The sequence below is a fragment of the Miscanthus floridulus genome, chromosome 1 (assembly GCF_019320115.1).
Source record: "Miscanthus floridulus cultivar M001 chromosome 1, ASM1932011v1, whole genome shotgun sequence".
Taxonomy (NCBI): domain Eukaryota; kingdom Viridiplantae; phylum Streptophyta; class Magnoliopsida; order Poales; family Poaceae; genus Miscanthus; species Miscanthus floridulus.
Genome location: NC_089580.1, coordinates 53722859 through 53750055, shown reverse-complemented (window position 1 = coordinate 53750055; position 27197 = coordinate 53722859). Strand labels below are relative to the sequence as shown.

The window sequence follows — 27197 nt, the reverse complement described above, 5'->3', positions numbered from 1 at the left end:
CGGATTTATAGGGGCGGCTCAATATTGAAGCGCCTCTACAAATAGACGTCGAGTATTAAAAATTAAGCACTAAAATTCAAATTTTATAAACCACCTCGGATGGAGAAACAATCAAAATAAAAGTTGTAGATCTCGAAAAGTTATGAAACTTTGTAGTTGACAACTTTTTCAATTGAGATCATTTACTACTTGAAAATACTATTTGAAATTAAAATTTAAAATTGTTGAAGAACTCTGATTTCTCTTTTTAATCTCTGGCTAAAACTTGTAACTAGTCTTTCTCCCTCATACTAACTTTAAATTTGATGATTTTTTTCTAAAATTTTCTAAAATCATGCCCTATCAATTTATTGTGTTCTTACCACTATTATTTTATCCATCTTTTCATGTGACCGTGTTTTATCTATTTGAATTTTGAATTTTGAATTTCAAAAAATAACAACTTCAAATGTTATTTTGGAACACTATTTGATTTCAGATGAAAAAATCATGAACATAGAAGTTACAAAACTTATCAAGATCTACAAGTTTTATTTTGGTCATTTCTTCATCCGATAAAGTGGTAATAACATTGTTCACAAAATTTACATATCTCTCTTATAGTTTCATAAACAATAAGAGGGATATGTAACATTTGTGAACAATGTTACTACCACTATGTCGGATGAATAAATGATCAAAATAGAAGTTGTAGATCTCGGAAAGTTATGAAACTCTGTAGTTGACAACTTTTTAATTTGAAATCATCTTGTCAAGGAAAACTATATTTGAATTTCAAAAAAATTGAAATTTGAATTTTTTAAATGACCTCGGATGGACAAACAGCAAAAATAAAATTTGTAGATCTCAAAAAGTTATGAAACTTTGTAGTTGATAACTTTTTGATTTGAAATCATCTTGTCATCGAAAACTACGTTTGAATTTCTCAAATTTGAAATTTAAATTTTGTAAACGACCTCGGATGGAGAAACTAACAAAATGAAAGTTGTAGATCTCGAAAAGTTATAAAACTTTATAGTTAACAACTTTTTCATTTGAATTAGTTTAGGGCCTAAAATAATCAATTTATGCTTAGTTTTATATAATATGTGGGGAACCAAAATGGAACATAGACACAAGTGATCATGAGGTGCAGTGGTAGAGGAGTTTATGCGCGAGCAGGAGATCGCGGGTTCGAAACCCGCCCGGCGCAAAGTGTGTAAAAATCATGAAAAAATGCTACAACCGTAGAGTGAGGGTGTGTGTGGCTGCCGATGGGGTCCTCCTCGGATTAAAAAAATGCTATTTTTTGCCTCTTTTTTCGTGATTTCTGAAAATCGATTTGTAGGGGCGGCTCAATATCCAGCCGCCCCTACAAATCGATTTGTAGGGGCGGTCTGGGAACCGCCCCTACAAATCAGTGATTTGTAGCCGCACTTTCATAGGGGTGGCTGGCAAAACCACCCTACAGAGGGTTACCAGCCTCCCCTAAAAACCTTTTTCTACGTAGTGCTCGACACGCCGTCGCCGCGCGCCATGCCATTGTACGCCCCGCGCCGTCGTCGTGTCATGCCGCACCACCGCGAGCCCCATGTGGCCTCCGCTCAGCGCGGTGCCGTTGCCATTGTCGTTGCCGCGCGCTCGCCGCCGTTGCAGATCCCGCCACCATACTACGTCAGGCGAGCTACGCGGCCTCCGCGCCTCGACGTAAAGTCATTGTAGTGAAGGAGGCGGCGAGGAGAAGCCGTGGGAGGGAGTGGAGAAACAGGAGTGGCGGGCTCGGAGCAAAGCGTGTGAGGGAGAGCGAGTGTGTGACGAGTCGGAGGGAACAGCGGTGTGGACGGGAAACTCAGATGTGTGGGAAGATAGTTAGGTTTTGTGATCCAACGGTTGTGATTCATTTAGAGGAAATCCAATGATCTAAAATAATCGGGCCGCATCCTGCTGGCCCAAAAACCATGTCGTGCCCGGGCTGGCACTACGGGCCGTTGTGGAGGCCTAGGCACGGGCACGACGCCGGGCCGTGCCGCAATGGGCCTAGGCCGTGCTTTTTCAGACCGAGCCAGTGACGGCCCAGCGTGCCAAGCCCATCTAGACAACTATTCTTGCACCTTCGCGGCTACCTGGACGAGCCCTTTCCACCGTCCGAGAAGAGCGCTTCCAGCGCTTCAGCGTTGGACGCAGTCAGGTTACCGTCGAAGATCTTGTCAAAGGCCTCCAACTCCGACGCAGATGGCGCTGATGGACCCTTGGTGTAGCCCATACGCTGCATGATCTGCACCTCACCTCGCTTGGAAGCAGGTACTCGAGAGAGGCTCTGAGCCGCCAACCGCCTGCTCCGCAGCGGCAGCACCGGCTTAGCAGGAGGCTGCTTTGGAGGCTTCCGAATAAGCGGAGAGTCGCATGCGCCTAGTGAAGCTCTTGAGGTAGCGTGCGGGTGGAGCTGTCGCTGACGTCGACCGTGCGGTCCTCCCGAGGCGGCGTACTGAACATGTCTGCAACCGCCGTGGACTCGACCGGAACGAAGCTAGGTGGACCGCCCACCTCGTCCTGCGCAGCCGCGTCAGCTCCTAAGGTGGTCTGCGCGGCCTGAGGTGGCGTGACCTGAGACTGACCGCGCTAGAGTGGTGGTGGAACCGAGTCTGCTGCCAACTGAGTAGGGTGGGAGGCCATCGTCGAAGGTGGTGCAGGTGCATGCACTGGTGGTTGCAAACGAGGCTGCAACCTCCTCCAGCATCGGGTCCTCCGAGACTTCGCATGTGGCATGTGTGGCATCTGGGTATGGTGAGAGCAACAACGGATCGAGCTCAGAGAGGCCCCATGTATGGTGCGTCTCGCTGGTCGGCTCGCCGTGACCTTCCCGGGCAGCACTATCGGTGGCGGCAGTGGAGGCCGTCTCCACAGCGCTGTCATCACCCCCCCCCCCCCCTCGGCCGTCGCCGACATCTCTGGCGTCTCCGACGTCGACGCCCTCCATCGCCGCACCCAGCCGCAGCTCCAACTGAGCCTGGTGTGTCGCCCGAAGTACGCAAGGTGCCGCGGCGACCCTAGGCAGAGCGTCCATCCCTAAGTTGTTTGGAAGTGTTGTTTTGTTGTCATAGCATGCTGACATGAATAAACATTTCCACATGGGATGCCACGTCACTCTAAAATTGCAACGTCTTTCTATTGACATATCTCTACTCCCTTCTTCTCTCTCTCTCTCCTAATCACTGATAATCACCACATCAAGGAAAACCGAGCAATACCGAGGATGATGCCCATGCGTGTTATTCATCAAGTAGCTGCCACCTGCCATCTAAAAGTGGAGTTCTACGACAGCCTAGGTATTGTCCATATTTAAACCTGTCACGTCATCTGATCTTTTACAGATCTGATCTGCTTCGTGCCTTCGTCCACCGCCTGAAGGCTACTTCGCGCGGCCAGGTAGGGCCTGTTTGGAATAGAGTTTTTTCAAAGGAATTTCAAAGGATGGCTCTTCCTTTGTTTTGCTGACGTCACGAGGCGTTTGGAACGGAGGAACGAAGCTTCTAGTTCCAGAGGAAAGTTTCAGTTTCCTCCGCAAAACATAGGAATGAAAACATCCATCGCGAGTCAAAGTTTTTCGCTGATGGCCGAGGCAAGCAAACTGGAGAGCAATCCGGCGGCGTGAACTCGAAGCTCACGCGAGCAGCCCTCTAGAGCAGCCAGCAGTCGCAGTCCCCTATCCCGACCGTGGTCTCGATAGCTAAGCTATAGCTCAGCCTCCATAGCTTTAGCCGAGGTGAGAGAAAGGGAGTAACGCGAGAGCGGCAGAGGTAGAAGACGGAGAATGACTGGATAAGAACAGTGAAGAGATAAGTGTACTTTGCATGTCAATAAAAATAAAAAAAATACTAAAGAATGGAAGTGGCGGACATGACATCACGTGGAAAGGGGGTTTAAAAATGTTAATTAATCAATCTATTGTTACGAAATAATATTCTATTAACATTTGAATGTTCTCTCGTACCTATGATATGAATTTCTGCATTTCAAACGCCTCTTTCAGTTATTTCTAGCGTTTTTCCTGTGTTATAGATTCCTGCGTTCCAAACACCCCTTCTAGTTATTTCCTGCGTTTTTCTTTTCCTCTGTTTTACCACTACACACTTACCCCATTCCTATGTTTTTTCCTATTCCTATGTTTTTGATTCCTGCATTCCAAACAGGCCCGTAGAGTTTTGAGAGGGAGACCGGTTGACGCCCTGGTAAATCTACCTGGCACAGGCATGCATCCCAGGCGTTGGTTTTTGAACGCCTAGGGTCGGATGCATGTGCCTGGATGCAGCTCCCCAGGCCAGGGCTCAAACCAAACAGCCCTTTGCGTGCCACTGCGTGGCCTGCAGCGGCAGCCGGCCAACCATCGTGCGTTACTGCCAGCAAGGTCCGTTCCTTCTTCCTTGGCCAACACCGCCCGTCTAGCATACGTGCTGCTGCTAGGAACGCCCAGGCAGCATCCAGCCAGCTGCAGGACCTGTGGTGCAGTTGTGGTCAGCTTGGTCAGTGGTAGCTGGCTGGCCGCAACACTATGAAACCGTCCAATTAGCGCACGGGAATGGTTTGGCTACACAGTAACCAGGGCTCGCTAGGGAAAAATTGATCAAACGTTTATGTAATCTCCCACGTTAATCAAACCTCCCTCTAACATCATCTAAGACTATTTAGATGGTTTTGATAACTGGGCATCTCATAGCCTCAAAGGTTCAGTCCAGAAACCACGATACTTGTGAGGTTTATATAGACTTGTATAAGCACATCTACAGCAATGACCCCTAAATCAGAGTCCTTACTTTTCTAGGAACACTTGTCAGTCACATAACTCTTTTTTTCTCCCATCTCCTACTCTCTTGCTTTCATCGTTGTTATGCACAGCTAGAGTAGCTTGCGTTGAGGAGCCCTTTGTCCCACACAAAGAGAAGGAGGTCACGACGGGAGGAAGTAACTGCACCTAGTGAGGGGCCCGTCGGGAGCCAATGCTGTTGCGGGAGAGGTAGTCACGCCGGGAAGGATCGATACAGATGCGGGGAGGAGGGGGGCTAGACCGCATCGGGATCGAGTGTCGAGGGAGGAGTAGCTGCGTGGGTGGAGGGCTCACTGGTAGAGGGCACTCTGGGAAGGGTCGATGAGGACGCCAGTGAGGAGGTAGTTGGCTCTGGACACCTATCTTTGTGTCCGGGATGGTGTATCCACGCTAGCGGACATAGTAACGTGTTGTGATGGAGAAAGGCCACGGCGGAGCGATCCTAGCACCGGATCTAAGATCCAAGGACCTACTGGAGCGGCCAGTGGCAGCGGCATGGACGGGAGAGTGAGGGCGCGGGCGGGAGAAGAATTCGTACGCGCATGAGCTTCTGTCTGTAGAAAAATACATTTAGTCAGATCAAGATGGGTTCGTCCCCAAGGCTGTGAAGCTTCATATCCACATCCTTGGTGCCTCTAATCTGAGTTCCACCATCATTTGGTGATGTCTTTCCACTCCCTAAGTAGCAGCTCCAAATCTTATTGTTGTTATCTAAGATCTGCGTATCTTGATGTATGATTGCCTCTAGTGCTATCTAGAGATGAACTTGTTTTAATCCCACAAGCATATAGTGGAAGAAGATTTGGCTGGCTTGGTCCCATTGTTTTTATCCCGATTTGAGGGTTTTCCCCTTAAATCTTGTGTCTTATTATTGCTGCGAGTTTGGCTGCAACTAGTTGCGACTGCAGTTGCAAGTGATTTGCCGCAATTAGTTGTGCTTACTGTTGGTGTTGTTGTGACCAGTTGTAGCCACCCAATTGCAACTGCGGTTGATGTGAACACAGCTGATTAGAACCAGTTGTGACTGCTTCTGATGTCAACACAGCTGATTGGAACCAGTTGTGACTACTTCTGATGTGAACACAGCTGATTGAACATGTTATGACTGCTGCTATTTGCTCCATATATATGTGTGATGCATATGTTTCCTTCTGTGAGTAGGTGACGATCTAGGCTGATTTCACATTGTGGTGAAATTAAGTGCTTCCGCTGTCTCTAGCAAGTGTGTTAGTGTGGTTATTCCAACATAAACTGATATTGGAGCCGAGGTTAATTGTTGGAGGTGATATTCCTCACTTTGGCAATGGAGGACAACAACACTCCAAGTGGCATGATCAAGCTTGATGCTACAAATTATTCTCTATGGTAGCCCATGATGGTTTATTGCAAGGATCTATGAGCCAATTATGAGAGATAAAGTACCCACCAGAGTCATGGAAGAAGAATGGAGAGTACTGAATCAGAAGACAGTAGGTATGATCCGTTTGCACATCAACCATAATATTTTTCACCATGTTGCTAATGATAAAGTTACGTTTGAGTTGTGGCAAAAATTGGAGTCTATGTATGAGTGGAAGACAGAGGCCTCGGTGATAAAGCAGCTTGCGAAGCTAGAGTATCGAGATGGCAGCAGTGATATTGAACACTTGAATGTCTTTCGAGGCCACATAAATCAGCTGACAGCAATGAAGATAAACCTTGATGATGAGGTGCAGGCACTGCTGTTATTGAGTTCATTGCCGGACAGCTAGAACACGCTTGTTGTATCACTTAGCAACTCAGCTCCAGATGGGAAGCTGACCCCTGATATGGTGAAGAACAACATGCTGAATGAGGAAGCCGGAAGAAAAGAAAAGAGCAGCCATCAGGCATCTTCTTCTAATGCATATGTGGCTAAAAAGAAAGATGAAAATCGAGGTCACAGCCACAAGAAACCTCAGCAAGGTAGAAGTAAATCTAGGGAGAGATCACAGTCAAATTCAAGTACTAAGATTATTTGTTTTCATTGCGGTAAGGAAGGCCACAAAAGAAATCAGTGTAGAATTTATAAAAGAGAGCTTGCACAAGCAAAGTAAGGCAAGAATAATGAGCAAAAGGGTGAAGCCTCAGTTGTAACTGCAACTGGTGAGGATTATCTCATTGTCGATGATGACAGTTGTCTCAGTGTTGTTACTGGTGATGATTTGAGTTGGGTAGTGGATTACACTAGTGGTGACTTTGGCTATGTGAGGATAGGGAACAGAGATACATCAATCATTGTTGGCAAAGGGCACTGTATGTATTGAGACAAGCACAGGTTGCAAGTTGACACTTGAGAATGTGAGGCATGTCCCTGATATTAGACTAAACTTGTTGTCAGCGGGAAAGCTCGATGATATTGGTCTTGGCAGTTACTTTGGTGAAGGAAAATGGAAGCTCACCAAAGGTTCCTTGATTCTGGCTCATGGTGCCATGCAAGGGTGTTTTTATGTGACAAAGACAAAATTGTGCAAGATAGATGTGAACATTACTGAGAGGGATTCCAGCATTGAGTTGTGACACAAGAGACTTGGACATATGAGTGAGAAGGGGCTACACTCCCTTGCTCACAAGGACTTCCTCCCTGAGTCAAAAGGTATGACCTTGAGACCGTGTGTTGATTGTTTAGCTGGTAAACAACATAGGATTTCTTTTCGTACATCCACTATTCCACATCGTGCTAAGAATATTCTTGATCTTGTGCATACTGATGTTTGTTCTATGATAGAGAGTTCCTTTAGTGGTGTATTATATTTTGTCACATTTATTGATGACCACTCTCGAAAGGTTTTTGCATATGTCTTGAAGAATAAATTTCAGGTACTTGATGCTTTCAAAGAGTTCCATGCCAAGGTTGAAAGAGAAACTGGCAAAAAATTGAAGTGCATCAGATCAGACAATGGTGGTGAATATAGAGGACCATTTGAGAGGTACCGTAGATTATATGGAATCCGGCAACAGAAGACAGTGCCGAAGACAGCTCAGCAGAATGGCCTTGCAGAGAGGATGAACAGGACACTCACTGAGAGGGTCATAGCTATGCTCTCTCATGCAAAGTTACCAAATTAGTTTTGGGCTGAAGCATTGATGACTACAATATATGTGCTCAACTTGTCTCCATGTGTTCCACTTGAGGGTGATATTCCCCAGAAGGTATGGTCAAGAAAGGAAGTATCATACAAGCATCTAAAAGTCTTTGGGTGCAGGGCATTTGTGCATGTTCCTAGAGATGAGAGGTCAAAGCTTGACAGCAAGACCAAGCAGTGTGTATTGTTAGGCCACCCTAATGAGCAGTTTGGCTATAGGTTGTGGGATCCTGTTAACAAAAAAATTATAAGAAGTTGAGATATAGTGTTCTTTGAAGATGAGACAATAGAAGATATTGTGAAGTCAAAGAAGCCAACCACTACACCTCGAGTTGTTGATATGCATCAAATTCCTTCTATTGTACATGGCAATCATGGGGGAGATGATGGCACTGAAGGTGTAAGTTCAAGCCAGGGTGATCATCAGTCATCTGAGGATGATGATGCTGATAAGGATGCGGATGTTGATGATACTCTAGAAGAACTACAGCAGAAGCAGTTGAGAAGAACTAGCAGAGTTTGTAGGCCCTCTAGCAGGTATCCACCACATGAGTATTTGTTGTTGACAGATGCAGGTGAACTTTCATGCTATGAGGAGGCTATGTCTGATGAGCACAAGAATCATTGGTTGGAAGCCATCGAGGACGAGATGAATTCCCTTCATGAGAACAACACCTTTGAGTTGGTGAAGTTGCCAAAGGGCGAGAAAGCACTAACGAATAAGTGGGTGTACATGTTGAAGTCTGAAGAGAACAACTCACAACCAAGGTACAAGGCAAGACTGGTTGTGAAAGGTTTTGCTCAAAAGCAAGGTATTGACTTCGATGAGATATTCTCTTCTATGGTCAAGATGTCTTCAATCCGAGTTGCGCTTGGTATGGCTGCCACCATGTACTTGGAAGTTGAACAACTTGATGTGAAGACAACATTCTTGCATGGTGACCTAGAGGAGGAGATTTATATGGAGCAACCAGAAGGGTTTGCGGTTGCAGGCAAAGAGCACTTGGTTTGCAAATTGAACAAAAGCTAGTATGGCTTGAAGCAAGCTCCTCGATAGTGGTACAAGAAGTTTGAGTCTTTTATGACAAATCTTGGTTACCATAAAGCATAGTATGATCATTGTGCCTTTATGAAGAAGTATGTCGAGGGTGATTTTATTATCCTCTTGCTTTATGTTGACGATATGTTGATTGTAGGAAACAACACAAAAAGAATTGCTCTCCTAAAGAAGGCATTGGGCAAGTCATTTGCCATGAAAGATTTGGGTCCGGTAAAACAAATACTTGGCATGAGGATCTCCCGTGATAGAGCAAACAAGAAGATTTGGCTATCACATGAAAACTATATTGAGAAGGTACTTGAAAGGTTTAATATGCAAAATGCAAAACCATTTAACTCTCCACTTGCAGGACATCACAAATTGAGTAAAGATCATTGTCCTACAAGCAAAAGGGAGAAAGAAGCAATGAAGAAAGTACCTTACCAGTCTGTTGTGGGCAGTTTGATGTATGCCATGGTGTGCACTAGGCATGATCTTGCCTATGCAGTTAGGGTTGGTAGGTGGTTCATGAGTAATCCAGAAGAAGCACATTGGGCTACAGTAAAGTGGATTCTCAGATATCTCTGAGGTACTTCTAAATGTGTTTATGTTTTGGAAATGGTGATCATGTATTGCATGGCTATACAGGATGCAGATTATGTTGGAGACAAGGACTCCAGAAAGCCCACATCGGGATACCTGATGACATTTGCAGTGGGAGCAGTGTCATGACAATCAAGGCTGCAGAAGTACGTTTTATTATCAACAACAGAGGCCAAGTACATTGCGGTGGTCGAAGCTTGCAAGGAAGTGTTATGGATGAAAAACTTCTTGCAAGAGTTGGGACATAAGCAAGAGAAGTACAATATGTTTTGTGACAACCAAAGTGCCATTCATCTTGACAAGAATTCAAGCTTTCATTCTCGAACCAAGCACATTGACGTGCGGTACCATTGGATTCGAGAAGTGGTGAGTTCCAAGTTGTTGCAACTTGAGAAAATCCATAACGACCACAATGGTGCGGATATGATGACCAAAGTGCTACCGAAGGAGAAGCTGCAAGTATGCAATGAAGTAGCGGGCATGATGGTGCCCCCCTCATGAGTTGGAGGGGGAGATATGTTGGGAAATCCTCCTCATAAGTGGGTGTTGAGGAGAGTAAATGCTCCTAGTGAGCAAGCCCACACGTCATAGGTGCAGCACAGGAAATAGACCAACCTTGCGTGCATCTAGTGTTTTGCCTCTCGGCTTATAAGAGAAGGAAAGGGAAGCTTCGTGAGTCTCAATTCAGCAAAGAGAGAAGCAGTTCCAGTTCAGCCCCTTGCTCCTTGTGTGTGAGAGAGGGAAGAAAACCAGAGAAAGAAAAGAGAGGGAGAAGAGTGAGATTAGAGAGGAGATCTTGCAATAGATCAAGATGGGTTCATCCTCAAGGTTGTAAAGCTTCAGATCCACATCCTTGGTGCCTCTAATCTGAGTTCCACCATCATTTGGTGAGGTCTTTCCACTCCCTAAGTAGCAGCCCCAAATCTTATTGTTGTTATCCAAGATCTGCATATCTTGATGTATGATTGCCTCTAGTGCTATCTAGAGATGAATTTGTTGTAATCCATAAGCATATAGTGGAAGAAGATTTGGCTGGCTTGGTCCCGTGGTTTTTACCCCGATTTGAGGGTTTTCCACGTTAAATCTTGTGTCTTATTATTGCTACGAGATTGGCTGCAACTAGTTGCGACTGCAGTTGCAAGTGATTTGCCGCAACTAGTTGTGCTCGCTGTTGTGATCGGTTGAAGCAGTTAATGTGAACACAGCTGATTGGAACTAGTTATGACTGCTTCTGATGTGAATACAGTTGATTGGAACAAGTTGTGACAGCTTCTGATATGAACACAACTGATTGAAACTAGTTGTAGTTGTGACTGCTTCTGATGTGAACACAGCTGATTGGAACAAGTTGTGACAGCTTCTGATGTGAACACAGCTGATTGGAACCAGTTGTGACTGCTGTTATTTCCTCCATATATATGTGATGCATATGTTTCCTTCCGTGAGTAGGTGACGATCTAGGCTGATTTCGCATTATGGTGAAATTAAGTGTTTCTGTTATTAGTAGCAAGTGTGTTAATGTGGTTATCCCAACACACTGTCTGCTGCCTAGCCTTTGATCAGTGACACACAATTTTCGATTTTTTTTACTTCGATCTCTTCATCAGGGATACAAGAAGGTGATGATGACGAAGCTAAAACAGCAGCTCGGTGCGCCCAGGAATGAGGCAGAGAGTGAAGAGGTGGATTTCTTAGATGTCTTAATCGACGAACTGGACAAGCCAGGCTATGAAATGATCGAGAACATCACACCGAGTATATTTTTCGGTGCAACGCACGGACACTTATCTAGTAAAAATAAAATTTCTAAGTTTTGGAAACACAAAGTTAAGTTGTACATTTTTATTTGTATTTGACATGTATTTGCGAAATTTTAATTTTGAAGACTTCTTGGGAACGACATAAAGAAAATGAGGACTACAGATCAGGGGTTTTTCTTTTTTTTTTTTGTTTTTGGCCTGGACGGAAGATCAATTCAACGGCTGTTTGAAAATTTAGCCGCCAAAATCGACCCATTCATCACACACTTTATTTTTTGGTACTGGAAGCTAACAGGCCAGCTATGGACTATGGTAGGTTACGTTACTAGGCTGGTGCTGGACCATGAACTTCGCAGGGTACAAGCACACCGTGAACCCCTCTACCCAGGCGGCCCAACAAGCAGCCTAGAGCAACTCCAATAGGCTTTGCAAAATTAGATGCTAAATTATAAGATTGAGTCATTATATAAAATAGAAAGTCTATCTAAAAGTTAGCGTTGTTCGATAGCCTAGCTAAATTCTCTTGTCTGTATTTAAAACTACTACGTCATCAGATTTTTTACAGAGATCCGATAGGCTTCTTGCCTTCGCCCACCTCTTGATTGGCCAGACCACCTCTTGATTGGCCAGACAACAAATAGCAAGTAAGACTCAGTTAGAGAAATATGGCTAGTGCAGTAGTGCGGATAGTGGGATACCCAGCTGGGGAAAATAAAAAACAACATAGACAGACTATTGAAATGTTCTTCTGTAAAACCGTAGCTATAAATGGAGTTGCCCGCAGTACATGCACGGTGCAGCACCCATTTACTTGTCTCGTTGTCTATGTGCACCTCCCAACTAACAACTCCGGCGACCCTTTCGCCGCGCGTACGTGCACGCACGTCGTCCGGTCACCGGCCAGCTTTTATTTTTTCATTTCAATTTTGGTTGGACAACAGCTACGATCTTTCCTTCCACCAAACCATTTCTTCTACGGATCATTCACCAGACACCACCCCAGCGCTCCCGCCAAGAACACATCACGCAAACCCACCAATGGCGCCGCCACAACCCTCCGTTACGATGACACCGTTGCCTCCGACGGTTGGCTGGTCCGCGTCTGGCATCGTCGCCGCTGTGCTCGCCCGCCTCATCCGCAAGGGCCTCGAGCTGCTGGCCGAGCTCGATGACGCCGCCGCGGGCCACCTGCGCCGCCTCGAGGGCCTGCTCCCGTCCGTGTGGCGCGTGCTCGACGCAGCTGACGCGGGCGCCGTTGACCTGGGCGGGCGACCCCTGCAGGACCTGCTCGATGCCGCCTACGCCGCGGACGACGCCCTGGATGACATCGAGTGCGCCGCCGCCGTGGACGTGGACGGAGAAGAGGGCGTGGGCGCCGAGGCGCGCCCGGCGGGCACCGCCGTCGCGCAGAAGCCGCGCAGCCCGCTCAGGTTCTTGCTCTGCTTCAGCCCGCCAAGAACCGCAGGCCGTGCCAGCAGCAGTGGCAGCGGGCATCGGAAAAGCACCAGGGCGGAGACGAGCAGCATTGATCTGGACCCGTGCCGAGACGCGCTTGGGGTGATGGCGCAAGCTGCTTACAGGTGCGCCTCGGCGTACGAGAACGTCGCGCCGGAGAAGAACTACGCCACGATCTCCTCTGTTTGGCGAACAGAGGACGCCGCCGCGGGGGAGACCGAACAAGACGACATCTTCGGGAGAGAAGCCGAGGTGGAGCAGATCCTGCAGAACGTGAGGTTCAGCGACGACCCGCACTACCGCCTCGGCGTCGGCGTCCTCCCCGTCACCGGGGACGCCGGGGTCGGCAAGACGGCGCTCGTGCACTTCATCTTCGACCACGAGGTCACCAAGGCCGAGTTCCCTGTGCGGATGTGGGTGCACGTCTCTGGCCCGTTCCGGCTAAGGAAGCAGCTCATGGATCAGATGATCCACGCAGCTGCCGGCGGCCAGGATCGTGAAGCCGAGGACGCCAGGGAACTTCTGCACAAGGAATTGGCAGGGAAGAGGTTCCTGCTCGTGCTTGATGGCGTCACCGACGTCGTCGACAAGCAGTGGGGAGATCTACTGGAGGTGCTGCAACCGGCGGCTAGGAGGAGCTTGATCATGGTGACAACTGAATCAGAAACTGTTGCAACAGCAGTAGGCACAATGCCGATGTTAGCCCTGGGCCCTCTGGGATCCGATGATTACCTGAAGATGTTCAAGCATTTCGCATTTGGCAGGGCAGATGATACCGAAGAATGCACTCTGTTGGGAGACGACTGGGACGATGTCGTAGAGGATGAAGAGGAGCTGTCACCGATGGAGAAAATTGCATCAGAGTTTGCAAAGAGGATGGTCAGCCTGCCGCTGTCGGCGCGGGCACTTGGGCGGGCGCTGCGCTTCCGGCAGGATGATGAAGACCACTGGAGAAACGTGCTGGAAGACATGCTGTGGGAGAGCCAAGATTTCTGTGGGATTTCACCGGCATTGTGGCTGAGCTACCGTCACCTTGACCCCCGCCTCAAGCAGTGTTTCGCATATTGTGCAGTGCTCCCTGGCGATCATGTCTTCAGAAAGGAAGAACTGGTTAGCATGTGGGTATCACAGGGACTGATATACTCTGATCGTGCCACAGCGAGTCTGGAGGACACCGGTGGTGAGTTCTTTGATGAGTTGGTTCAAAGATGCTTCATTCAACCTCTTCCAAGTAAAAGATTTGTAATGCACAAGTCGATGCTACACCTAGCACGAGCAGTGGCAATGAGCCGGTTCTTCATGATCACAGATGAAAGCTCAGGAGATATCCCACAGGAGGTTCGTCACCTGACGATCAGGACAAGTAACCTGTCTAAGCTGAAGAGTGATTTGGCTTTGCAGACTTGGTCATCCCCTGATCACCATTTCCTGTACCAAGTTCGGACAATTCTGCTATTCACAGGAGATATCAGCGAGTCAGATGAGTTTCTGGATGTTCTAGCTCATATCTTCTCCATGGCAAAGAGTGTGAGAGTCCTTGTCCTCTCATGCGAAAACATAACTTTTTTGCCTCCAGAGATCAGCCAGCTCAGGCACCTCCGCTATCTCAATTTGTCAGGAAACAAAATAATTGACCTTCAAGAGACACTATGCCAGCTTTACAACCTACAAGTCCTGGATGTCCGCAGCAATTCTCCTTCTTTGCATCCTCCCGATGGCATCACAAGTTTGATTAACCTGAGGCATCTGTATGCAAGTGAGTCGTTCCTTTCAAGCATAAGTGACATACATGGTCTCTCAAATTTGCAACAACTGGATGTATTCCATGTTGGTGGTAGCATGCACATCGACGCCTTGCGACGGATGACTCAACTGCGAGGAAAACTTCATGTTGGGGATCTCCGTCAGGTTGACATCAGTGTGCTCAGCAAGGGCATCCTGAAGGGAATGCAGGACCTGAATGAACTACAGCTGTCATGGAGTAGCTGTGATGGCCAAAGCAAAGAGATGTCCAAGGACGAAGAAGTACTTGAGTGCTTGCAACCACACGACAATCTATGGTTACTGAGAATTATGGGGTATGGAGGCATCAAATTCCCATCATGGATGATGAAGACATCTGGTTCTCTGTTGAATGTGACATCGATGTACTTAACTGACTGCACAAACTGTAAGACCCTGCCTCCCTTGCATCTCCTGCCCAGCCTTGAGGTTCTTCAGATCAGCAGGATGCGTTCTGTAACCAAAGTGAGCACTGTTCCCCAACGATTAGATCAAGAATTGTTTCCGAAGCTCAAGAGGCTTGTTATTGAAACCGCACCGCATTGCATAGAGTGGTCAACAGGCAACTCAAAATCAAGAAGGAATAGGATGGCATTTCCATATCTTTGTGAGCTCGAGATAAGGAACTGCCCAAAGCTGACCATCTTTCCTGATCTTCCCCTTTCACTGACAGTCATGATCGTCGAGAATGTTGGTTTCGAGACGCTGCCAAGAATTCATGATAAGCAACCATCAACAGAAGAAGCCTTGGAAGCAACATCAAAAGAAGGCAGGTGGACATCAAGGCTTACCACATTACGTGTTCATGAGTGTCACAGGCTGAGGTCTCTAGGCACTAGCCTGCTTCAGCAGCAGCACCTCCTAAAGTCCCTTGAGTTGCTGTCAATCAAGAACTGTAACAGCGTCATCTGCGACATCCCTGATGGGTTCAAAGATCTTACTGAACTGAGGGACATCTCTCTGTATGACTGCCCCAAGATGGTTGTCGTCAAGTTCCACACCTCGGTGCGAACGGTGGAGATCAGTGAGTGCTTCGTTGCACAAGGTGGATGGGCAGATGAGGATCCATTCCTCTTCTCGGTTTGGAACCTGAAAATAACTGGGTGCTCCCACGTAAGCAACGATCAGGTCAGCAAGATAGAGCATATGGACTGGTTGAGCTCCCTTCTCAATGTGTACAATCTTCACGTGGAGAACACAGTGCTTCTAAGATTGTACATGTTCGACCAGCTCTCTTCTCTTGAGATCCTAGAGATTGATGGATGTGATGCATTCTGTGACGATTTATCTGACTTTTCTTGGCTTGAGAAGCTGCAGGTCCTTAGCATTAGGAACTGTAGGGAAATGAGTGGGCTTCCTGAGAACTTATGCACGCTTCCTGCATTGGAAGAGCTGTGTGTTCAGAACTGTCCAGCTATTGAGGGATTGCCAGTGAACGGCCTGCCAACATCTCTGAAAAGACTTTCAATCTGTAACTGCGGTCCTCAGCTGACAGAGCGGTGTCTTGATGATGAACTTGATGGGCCAAAGATTGCACTGATTGGTGCAGTTTATATTGATGGGAAATGCATTCAGGCAAAATGAGTTGCCGTGTAATTCTTCTTTCAAATCATGCATAGGCTCTCCATTTCTTCTTCACAACTATGATTTTCCCCTAGTCTTTCTTTCATAAACACCTGCGTCTGCAAGCAAATGGTGAAAATGATACTATATGATCTGTTTTCCTGCTGCCCCTGAACTTTGGTTCCCGTACTGCTCTTGAATTGCTCTTTGATAGACAAGATAAATTCTTGATATAAATGCAACAGGCTTAGTGAGCCTAAACTAGAGTTCAGGGAGTTAAGTGACACGATGCTCAAGCTAATCAATTGTTGATAATTGGTGTCTACAACAAGTTATACAAGCTACAGCGCAACAACCAACAAAATAAAAACATGAGATTGAATTCGTGCAACAATGATCTCAAATCTACCATCAAACTGTAAATTTCGAAGTTGTGTCAGTCAAACCAACACAAAGTTTGAATCGATGATGTCAATTATGTTTGAATGACATGCATCTCACCTTCTATAATTAGAAAGAACAAAAAAAAAACAGAACTAAAAATTACTGACATCATTTTTGTATTCAAGTTAAAAAAAGAAAAAGGAGAAATCAAAACATACCACTAAGGGGGTGAACTGGGATCCAAATCGTACGATTTTAAATCATACCTTGCTGGGTAAAAGGGAAATTGACATATCATTTAGATTGGGATTGACAAATGCATGTCGGTTAACGGATGATGTGACCTATGTACTCAGCAGTTAGCTTCAGATGCATTGTCCGCCTTGTCCACAACGGAGATTTGACAGCAGCTCGTCTCCCTGGAACTTGGTGCATCTCCGTGCGGCGAGCTCGCTAGCCCCGTCGTTCTGGAGCTCAGCACTCCCATCGCTAACGGCTTACCAGAGTAGCCGTCGGCACTTTGTTTGTGATGTGATGTCTGGCTGTGTGGACAACAGGCCCTTCTGGCATTATACTCCTAGCTTAACTCGATTTGGGTCATGATTGGTTGGTTAACTATTGTGGCACATGTGCATCCTATGTTTTCTTTTACATTAAGCAGGATTGTATACTCCACTCTAGTCTCCAACTCCTATCATCCTCATATCAAAACAAATATCACTCAGTCTCCAACTCCTATGATCCTCACATCAAACATCACAGTACTCACCTACGGGTAATAAATGCGTCTATCAATCTTCTGGGGAAGCTCTCCTTGAAACTACTGATTCTATCACGCCCATGAATAGTGTAACAGTGAATCATCACATTCAGTCCAGCCAAGTCAAGTTGTTAACCACCTCCTAAACTCTGGCGTGGTGATAATACATGTTGTTGAGCACCCTCTGGGCACCAACGAGCATTAACGGAAATGGAGGAACATAGTAGGTTCTATTTATATCTCTACCTGAATTTTAAAAATACTCATATAGTATAATTTTGCGATACTATATAATAATTGATATGAATAACTTTTAAATAGTTCGATTGTGAAAGAATATTATTTAAAGTTAAGTGACATTGAAATAACGTCAAATAAAAGTCAATTTAATTAATAAAACCAATACAATTTTGCTATATTGCGCTCGAGCGAAAATCTTCTTTTCCACATGATTTTTTTTGTTTTTGTTTTTCTTTCCCTTTCTTGTTTCTAAATAGCATGCATGGTAGGGACAAAGCATCATTAAGGGGTTAATACTAGGATTAAGTGAAAATCTTCTCGCACACCATGATTTTAGTTATTGTCAACTAATGGTGGATTTACAATCGACTTGTACTAAAGTTATTGTTAGTGTATAAGGTCAAACAAGAGAGAGAGTAGTGAGTGAGAGAAAGAAAGTCGTGAGTAAAGAGGCAACCATCCCTCTCCACCTTCCGGCTCCTTTTATAGGGAGGTTTTCATTATTCTCCCGGGTGCGGCTTGTATTTACAAAAAATACCTCTAAGGCTACAAATGGACCCTAAACACTACTTTACAAGCCCCTTGGCTATGTAATTGGGTGTCAACTCACTAATGGGGTCCCCAATGTATAATACACCCAACAGTTATGGTGATTAATTTGTTGTAATTGATATAAAGAATTAGTGTAGAAAATTAAAAATCCAAGTGTGGTGAAGGAATATTTCACTTAGATCTTACAACACCTTTAATCTGGTGTGGAACTTCTCTAAAACACCCAAAATTTTCTTATAGCAAGCTCACAAAATTCAAATGTAGAAGGGGCCTTTTTCAACCAGGTACAATATTATAAGCTTCAATGTTTACAACATAATACAAATCTTATTCAATAAATATATATTTTGTAAAATTTGATAGGATCCTGACACTACGATCCAATGTTGTCAAGCAAAAAAAATCATACCTAGAATCTTGATCGTAATAACCTTGCCCTTACATGACACAAGGTTAGGAATTACTCTAAAATTCCTATGAGTTGACTAGTTGAGAAAGGCTCTAGTGGGAAGAGTTTAAACACTAATAAATCTATAAATTTTTAATTTGGATAACAAGATTTCTATAAACAAATTTTAGAGCTAGGTATTTCTAACTCTTGAAATCATAACTTCAGTTGAGTTGACAAAGATATATACTATGATGTTTTGATTTTATCATACAAACTCCAGATCTGAAGTAGAGCTTCGAGCTAGAGCTATATATGCAAACATAGTCTAATTCTTTGACAATCTTATCTAATCGAGACTATAGCAAAAACTATGAACAATTGAAAGTAGAAATTCTTCCGGAGGGTCAAATTTATTGGACTTTTTTTGAAATTTATGGCGACTGGTCGATAGAGCCGAATAATTGTAAACTTATGTAAATTGAGTTATTGGATGAAATTTTATTGAGGTTCAGAAAGAAAGTTATGAATTTAGTGAAATTAGTTCATAGTCCATGTGGCATATCATTTTGGATGGTTTATTGGAGTTCACTGATAACACCGATAGAATTGACACTGCACTCATATATATCAGGCAAGAAGGAGACGAGATCGAGAGAGAGGCCCTGCTATTCAGTTGACAATGAGAACCATCATTAGATGCTGGTGGCAAATATGTAAAGCACATAATAACACCTTAGAAAATAATGTAAAAGAAAAAGGTCCAAATTACTCCCATGAGTTTATTTTTTTGATAAAAGGAAAATTTATTATTAGCAAAGATGCCGCAATGATGGTGAAAGAATCACAAAGTACTGAGTTCAGAGCTGTCAAGTAGGGACAACTGCTCACATATGCTGGATTTACAATTAGACCAGTTTTAAGAATTGGCTCCGAATCAGATGACAAAACAGGAACAATAATTTCAAACAGTATTTTCAAGTACTAAATGATCTCAACTGAAAAAGTTCTCAACTACAAAGTTTCATAACTTTTCGAGATCTACAACTTTCATTTTGATTGTTTCTTCATCCGAGATCTTTTACAAAATTTGAATTTTAGTGCTTACTTTTTAATATTCGGCGTCCATTTGTAGAGGCACTTCATTGTTGAGCCGCCCCTACAAATCGGGCCATTTGTAGGGGTGGCTGATAACACCGGCCGTCCCTATAAATTTATTTGTAAGGGCGGCTCATTTGGCAACCATTTGTAGATGCGGCTCTATCACCGGCCGCCCCTACAAAAAAATTCGTCCCGTTGCTAAAAAAAACATTTTTTACGTGGTGAGACTTGAGTGGCTGGGACATGTGCTGTAGTGTTAAGCTTCCTGTCTATCTTGAAAAGTCTTGCATTGTTGCTTGACGTATTGTTGACGAAACTCTGTAAAAGTCTTGATTTCACACTGAGGTGGATCGTTGTAGTCATTCCCATTGAAGAAGTTTACGAGCTGTTGATTGTCCGACAGAAATAACGGTTGCTGAACTCCAAGTGCACAGAGTACCTGAGCACCAAGTTCCAAGGCTGCAGCTTCAGCCATTAGCACGGAGCTCAAATCTCTGAGCATGGCTTTGATGTAGATGGCCGACGTAGTGCTTGATTGATTGTTGATGATGGACACTCCTAATCCGGCTCGCCTTGGGGCCTGTGCTTGCATGTCTGGAGTCGTCGACTTATCCGTGTAGCACCTCGTGTCAGGGAGGAGCGCCGGTGGTAAAGCTCTGTAAAGAGGCGGTCCTGGTAGGGCCAATGCTAAAGCAGAGCTGTTTTTTTTTTTTTTGATAAGTAGCAGAGCTATGTTGAGCTTGATTGCGCTCCCTCCTTCGTTCCAGGAATCCTGCCATGGAAAAAACATTACCTTGGCTTGCATGTCTCAGCTGCTGGTGATGGTCGTGTGCCTGGGCCATGTGTTGCCTGCATGCCGCATGCATGGGCTGTCTGCATGCCTGCTCCTCTCACGTTCATGCCTGTTTGCCTGCCCTCTGAGATTGGTTAGGAGTGGCATAGCCTCCTCTTAACTCAGGTTGATTTCCTGAGAAATTTGAGGGGCCGTTTTGTTGCGCAGCTAGCTGCTTGCATCTGTTCGTCCTCCAGCTTCATGAGTGTGGATAAGTTGCAGATCATGCATAACTTACTTTATTTTTGTTGAAAGACTACCAGCTCTCTCACTAGTAGCCAGTGCTCTTCTTCTTCTTCTTTCTTTTGATCGGTAGCTAGTGCTCTTCTGTTTAGTCTCCAACAGAAAGTCTTGATGCATGGAGGGAGGCATTTGTGCTTCCATACCCTTTTGAGGATATCCATGGCTTGGTGCGAACACTTCTGGTCCCTTGGTTAGGGAGTAAATTAACATTTGGCAACTATTCCAATTATGATCCAATTTAACCTTTGATAAGATTTCTTTTTTTTCTCCATAAAACTATGTTTAAATCAAATCTTATAAGGTGGTAGCTGACATCATAAATTTTCCATCATTATTTTCATAGGTTAGGGAATTTAATCTATATGTCTATACCTAATACTAAAGTGGCAAAATTTTTGGGAACTTTAGATTTTTGTCTAACCTAATCATGGGCCTAGATTTGCTCGGCGTGTTGGGCCTAATTCTGCTCGGACTCCCGTTGAGCCCAAGACTTGATTTCTTTCTATTCCGTTGAGATGCAGCGCCGTCGTCCGCACGTAGCACAACAACATAAGCGCCGTCGTCCCGTTGCTGCCCCAATTTCCTCCGTACGGTCGCCGTTGCCGCGTATTCCGACGAAGTCACTGCGTCAGTGCAATCCACACACCTGAGTACCTGACACCTCCGTCCGCCGCCGCCACTGCCGTGGAACGGCACCTCCGGTCCTCCGCTGCTCCCCCGCCCCTCCTGAGCACACGGTGAGCTTCCACCCTCCCCGGCGACCCTTCTAGACTCCTCAATCGTGTTCCTTGGTTTTGATTTGGCGCTTTCCTCCAAGATCCTACACGCCGTCGTTGCGCACGGCCTCGCCGTCAGCTGCTGGCCAAGCTGTCTCGGGCTCTGCTGAGACGGACACAAGCGCTCCTTCGCTACGGTGCCCGTCGCGCCGTGCGCCATGCTGTGTTTTGCTCTGCCAAGGAACGTCATATCATAGTTAGTACCGCAGAGAACTCATCAGCTTTTCCCAAAAATCTATAGTTAGTACCGCAGAGGTTCCTGCCAACAATAAACCTTCCAAAAGAATTAGTTTACTCTGCGGATCTCATGGAAGGAGAGAGAAGGAGGCGATCGAGCGAGAGTAGAGAGGAGAGAACAACTTGGGCTAGACGTGTGTATGAGAAGGATGTGTGAGATGAAGTATGCTCCAAACTAAGGTATGGGACCCAGAGAGATGAAGACAAAAAGAAACAAAATACTAGTGTAATACATAATTTCTTTAAGTGGTCGTTGCCTAACAATGCATTAACTATCATTATTATAATAATGCTTCAATTTTGGTTAATTCTAGCCTATAAAATTTTGTGTCATGGGTCAGGATGAATCTTTATTAGGAATTATAGCCCTTTTTATATAAAATCAATTTAATAATTTATTATTGAATTTTGACTAAAGTGGTTTACATAATAATGGATTTATATAAAAAATAAGTTTCTTCTCCCGTTGCAACGCACGAGCACATTTGCTAGTATATGATAAAATAAAACTAGAGAAAAAAAATTGCACGATACACAAATGATAAAAAAGTCATAATAATTTTTTAGCATAAAAGATGAGATTCTGTATCGCCTCACAAATTTTGGAATTAAAACTCAATTTGTAGTGGAGAAACAAAGAAAAACAAATCTTGGTAGTGAGGTAAATTTGATGATTGATTAAAATAGTTGGAGGGAGTAATAACCAAACCAAACGTTAACTTAAAGAATTATCAGACATAGACAATATTTAAGGGGGGTAACTTGAACTTTCTTAATGCCGGTAATGCCTAAGCGTTGAGAGAGCATAGAACTCTGCAAAATCATCTAGTCTAGGATAATAATAATAATAATAATAAGAAAGGCCATTGGCTTACAAGCTCATCCAAAGGAACCAAACGACCAAGAGTCTCCACCCAAGAGAAAATCTGTTGCTCTAATGAGCTTCACTAAGATCAGAACAGAGAGTAGTACTCCTACATCACAACTCAGCTCACTTGGATGTCCTCTTCTTCTGGTACTGCTCCTTGACCCACTTGATGCCGGTGCTCGTCCCGGTCTTCACCTTGTGCGCTCCGACCAGCGCCGCCGCCTTGGCCTTGACGAACCCCTCCGACGCCGCCGCCTTCACGTTGCCGGCGACCGTCTTCTTATCCGCCTTGGCGTTGGTGCTCCTGCTCCCGCTGTCTTCACCAGAGGCCCACTGGTCCGCCCAGGTTGGCGCGTCGTGCTTGGAATCCATGGTATGTAACTGGTGATGCTGCAGTTGCAACAAGCGAGAACGAAGACTGCTTGCGTCAGTCAGAGTAAACGAGATGCATGGAAGGAAACGCAGTGCTACTAGATTTCTTTTTGAAAACTTGTGCTACTAGATTTCTGAGTGGCAACAGAACAGTATTCTTTAGAATCTCTCTTTTTTTTCGAATACATATATTGTTTTGAATGAATTTCAGAATTTCTACACCAATAGAACAGCAGAAGGGTTCCTGTTTGCTGATAGATCGATGGAACAGTTTCATGGTAAAAACATTTGCTTTCGAGAGAGATGTTGTTCCTACAATCGTCGTAGAAAAACAGCAGCTCATGGAATCGAAAGGAAGAAACGAGGGAATGCGATTACGCAATGCCAAGACTGAAAATTTCAAGTTACCTTTTTGTTTTCCTTCAGTAGAAGTAGATAGACAATTTGCTTGGCTGGCCTTACTCAGGTCTGCTCCAGGGATAAGCAGACACGGGTGAGAGCGAGAGCCTCCCTTCCTGCCTGCTTGTGTGGTGCAGGCTTGTCTTATATATGGTAAAAATTGGTAGTAGTGGTAAAGAGGAGCAGAAAATTTGGCTTTGCTTCACCAACAGGAGATACTACTCCTAGCAAAGATGCCGCTTTGACGACCTTCCACAAGGATAGAATAATTCAGTTCCTCTTTTACGATTTTCTGGTACGAATAGAACAAATTCACATTCTTGGATCCTCTGGAGTGAGCTGTCGGCCTGCTGCCACTGCTGCACCATCGTTGCAGTCGCAGACCCAACTGTCCATCGCGCCCTCTGCAGCTTCCAGTACAGTGGAGGCCCGGTGGGCACTGGGCCTCCATTCTGCGCTGAGATCAACGGTAAAAGAGAATTAACCCAAGCAGGCGGCAGAAAATTGCCCGTTCTTCCATTCCAAATAAAATAGTAGAAACGATAACTCTTCCTTTACAACCACCTTACACTAAAAAAAAAGGTGGTACAAGAATCTCAACCCCCAGAGGACACTCCATTAGGCAACGATGCAAAGCAGAGAAGAATTCCTGCCTTGGTAATGTGGTACCTGCCAGTGACCGACGGCTTGGGACGTATCTTCCTAAACCCTAAAGAAGCTACACTCATGACATGGTGGGACGATTTTTAGCAACGGTTTGAATTTTTTTTGTAGGGGCGGCTGGTGATAGAGCCGCCCCTACAGTGGCGTGCTCGGGTGCCCAGACACCAGCCGCCCCTACAAATGGAACAGCAGGGGCGGCTGGTGATACGAACCGCCTCTACAAATGGGGTCTGATTTGTAGGGACGGCCCAATTACTAGCTGCCCCTGGAGTTGCTATTTGTAGGGGCAGCTGGTGATTGAGCTGCCCCTACAAAATGCCCCCGTATATATAGCTCCGATTTGTAGGGGCGGCTCAATCACCAGCCGCCCCTACAAATGACCCACATATAAAATAGTTGCAGCATCTTCTTCCTCCTTGGGTCACTCACTCCAACCCGTGAAAGAAAGGTGGGGAGGCCTTGGGCACCTCCCAAAAATTGCTCTATTAAGGGGGGAAGGTTTTGGTTTCAAATCCTTTGGTGGAGAGGTTGTAGAAGGTAAGAAAATGCTATTCCACATTTTTTTGAAAGTTTTAATGGTTGGTTAGTGAATAATTAGAGTTTTGTTTTTCTCTCTCTTCTATGGTGCTTGAGCTACTTATGAAGCAAATTAGACCCAAGTTTTAAATGTACTAGGGTAAATTAGGGAGGGGAACAAGATCATACCCTTATTTGGTCCATGTTTCTTGATTTTAGTGAACAATTAGTTAGTTTTATGGATGTTTCATGTGCATGTGGATCTAGATCTAGGGTTTGGTTTTTTTATTAATTTTGTTTTTGTAAATTTATGTTTGATGAAATTGGACTAGAGTTTGTATGAAAGATAATGGGTAAAGTATAATTGTTGCTAATTGTTGTCTTTGAAATTGTTTATTGTAATCAATAAATATGTATTTTAATTATTTATGGATAAATGGGCCATTAATTAATTTTCCACTACCATGTTGTGTTTGTATGCTTCATGTAATTATATTTGATTTATATTCATATATATCTGAAGTATATACAATTATTCTCAAGTAATTATTAATTTGTTTTATTTTTATATATATCTGAATAAGTAGTCCTTTAATGTTTGTTTTGTTGTTGTTGTAAAAGATGGAGTACATGAACTCTTGGATGTATAGTTCGTTAAGGTTCAAGGCAGGTTTCCGTGAAGAGGTGGATAAATTTATTGAAGCCGCAAAGAAGCATGCAACGACATTGAAATAGAATAAGGATATAATTATTTGCCCATGTAAAGATTGCAAGAACCGTATGGCATGGACAGATGTGACTATCATTAGATCATATTTGATTATGCAAGGATTTGTTGAGGACTACACAGTGTGGATTCATCATGGTGAAACAGTTATTGTTAACGACGAGGACGAGGACGAATACGACGACAAAACCATAGAATCCATGTCCCAATATTCAGCAGAGCTTGATGCACGAATGGATTTCGAGTTTGGCAATGAACAAGGTGGTGATGCTGGTGGTTGGGACGGTAACGACGAAGGTGGTGCCAATAATGATGGTGGAGCACGTGTCGGGGATGAAGATGATTTGGAGGACATGATTCGAGCCCTTGGACCAGAGATTTTACTAAATAGCCCGAAAGGTCTAGAAAATTTGGAAAGGGTGACAAAAGCATCGAAGGAGACTGTGTATGGTGTTGAAAAAGGGTTGTCCGACACATTGGACATTGCTACGTTTTGTGCTTGAGCTGCTCATCCTGAAGGCTAAGTACGACTGGTCAGACTGTAGTTTCAAAGATCTATTGCATCTCCTGTCATGGGTGCTGCCACAACCAAACTCAGTTCCCGCCAACACATACCAAGCGAAGAAGGTCATAAGTCCATTGACAATGGGGGTTGAAAAATCCATGCATGCCCCAACCACTGTATACTTTTTCGTGGCGAAACATTCAAGTCACTGGATAAATGTCCTCGGTGTGGGGCCAGCCGATACAAGAACAATGACCTTTATGGTGGGGACGAAGCCTCCACGGGGAAAAAAAGGAATAAGAAGGGTACAAAAAAGGTGGTACAAGAATCTCAGCCCCCAGAGGACACTTCATTAGGCAACGATGCAAAGCAGAGAAGAATTCCTGCCTTGGTAATGTGGTACCTGCCAGTGACCGACCGCTTGAGACGTATCTTCCTATACCGCTCTTTTAGGGGAACCCTGGTATCCTGCTCGCGGGGATCTCGTCCAGGGTCAGCCCGGCTAGGGCTCGACTATGGGTCGAGGTCCTACTAATGCTCGTGTCCCAAAATCCTAGTCGCTTGCAGGCCCATCCCTTGTTGGGCTGGCCGTTGAGACTGTTGGGCCGACCCTTGGACTTCTAGGCCCAGGTGGGTCGGAGAAAGGGTCCTTTGACCCGTATTCGCTCGATGGGAAAAGAGTCCCGGTCTGCCTAGGGAAGGCGAACCATCTGGCGTGATTTTGGTGGAAAAGGATAGGGATCGCGGGTGCGTATCCCACGACATGACACAGCGGTGTGTCATGGCAGGCTCAGAGATCAAGGCGGACGGTTGCCCTTCTCGCATCCGTCGGCCCTATAAAACCATGGGATTCGCCCCCAGGGTTTCGTACTTTGCCTTTTCACCTTCGCATCATCAACATCCATCGCCAACTGCCAGAGCCTCCCGCACTTGCATCATGGCCGCCGTCAAGCTCGCATCCGCTGCCGAACCTATAGCCACCCCCTCCCAATTTGTGTCAATGGAGCCGTGGTGCAGGTCCAACATCACCCCTCAACGCCTGGACGGCCTCGTTCGCCGTGGCCTCCTTCGCCCGCTGACTACCACCGAGGAGTGGCGGCTGCCCGGTGATGAAGATGAACCATCGCCGCCCGAAGGGTATGTTGTGTTATTTGCTCACTTCCATGAGCGGGGATTCACCATACCCGCTCATCAGTTCCTTCGAGGGCTGTTGGATTACTACCAGGTGGAGCTGCAACATCTTGCCCCCAACGGGATCTAGCACATTGCGGCGTTCATCGCCCTGTGTGAGGGGTTCTTGGGGATTAGTCCCCACTTTGACCTATGACCGTATCTCTTCGCCGTCAATCTTCTAAAGAAGCGGGTCAGGAAGCAAGATCTGCATGCATTGGTGGGATGCGCCGGCATCCACCTCCGCAACAACCAAGAAGAAGTGAACCTGTTAATGCGGCTGTCGACCTCCAACAAGGGGTGGCATTCACAATGGTTCTACATCAAGGATGACGCCGCTGCCCCCTTGCCAGTTTC

General features: G+C 45.3%; 2 protein-coding genes across 2 annotated transcripts; one reads left to right on the top strand and one right to left on the bottom strand.

Moving 5' to 3' along the window:
* Nucleotides 1-12372: 12372 nt before the first annotated feature.
* Nucleotides 12373-16128, top strand: LOC136456916 (putative disease resistance protein RGA3). The gene has a single exon (XM_066456918.1). The coding sequence runs from the start codon at nucleotides 12373-12375 to the stop codon at nucleotides 16126-16128; it is 3756 nt and encodes a 1251-aa protein (XP_066313015.1).
* Nucleotides 16129-22432: 6304 nt separating this feature from the next.
* Nucleotides 22433-23398, bottom strand: LOC136483948 (uncharacterized). Its single transcript, XM_066481122.1, has 2 exons — nucleotides 23269-23398; nucleotides 22433-22878 (listed from the first exon to the last, which is right to left on the bottom strand). The coding sequence occupies exon 2, from the start codon at nucleotides 22858-22860 to the stop codon at nucleotides 22612-22614; it is 249 nt and encodes an 82-aa protein (XP_066337219.1). The 5' UTR covers nucleotides 22861-22878; nucleotides 23269-23398; the 3' UTR covers nucleotides 22433-22611.
* Between the last annotated feature and the right edge of the window lie 3799 nt (nucleotides 23399-27197).

Excerpts from the sequence above, each read along its gene's own strand:
- LOC136483948 (XM_066481122.1), bottom strand. The coding sequence starts at position 22,860 with ATGGATTCCAAGCACGACGCGCCAACCTGGGCGGACCAGTGGGCCTCT.
- LOC136456916 (XM_066456918.1), top strand. The coding sequence starts at position 12,373 with ATGACACCGTTGCCTCCGACGGTTGGCTGGTCCGCGTCTGGCATCGTC.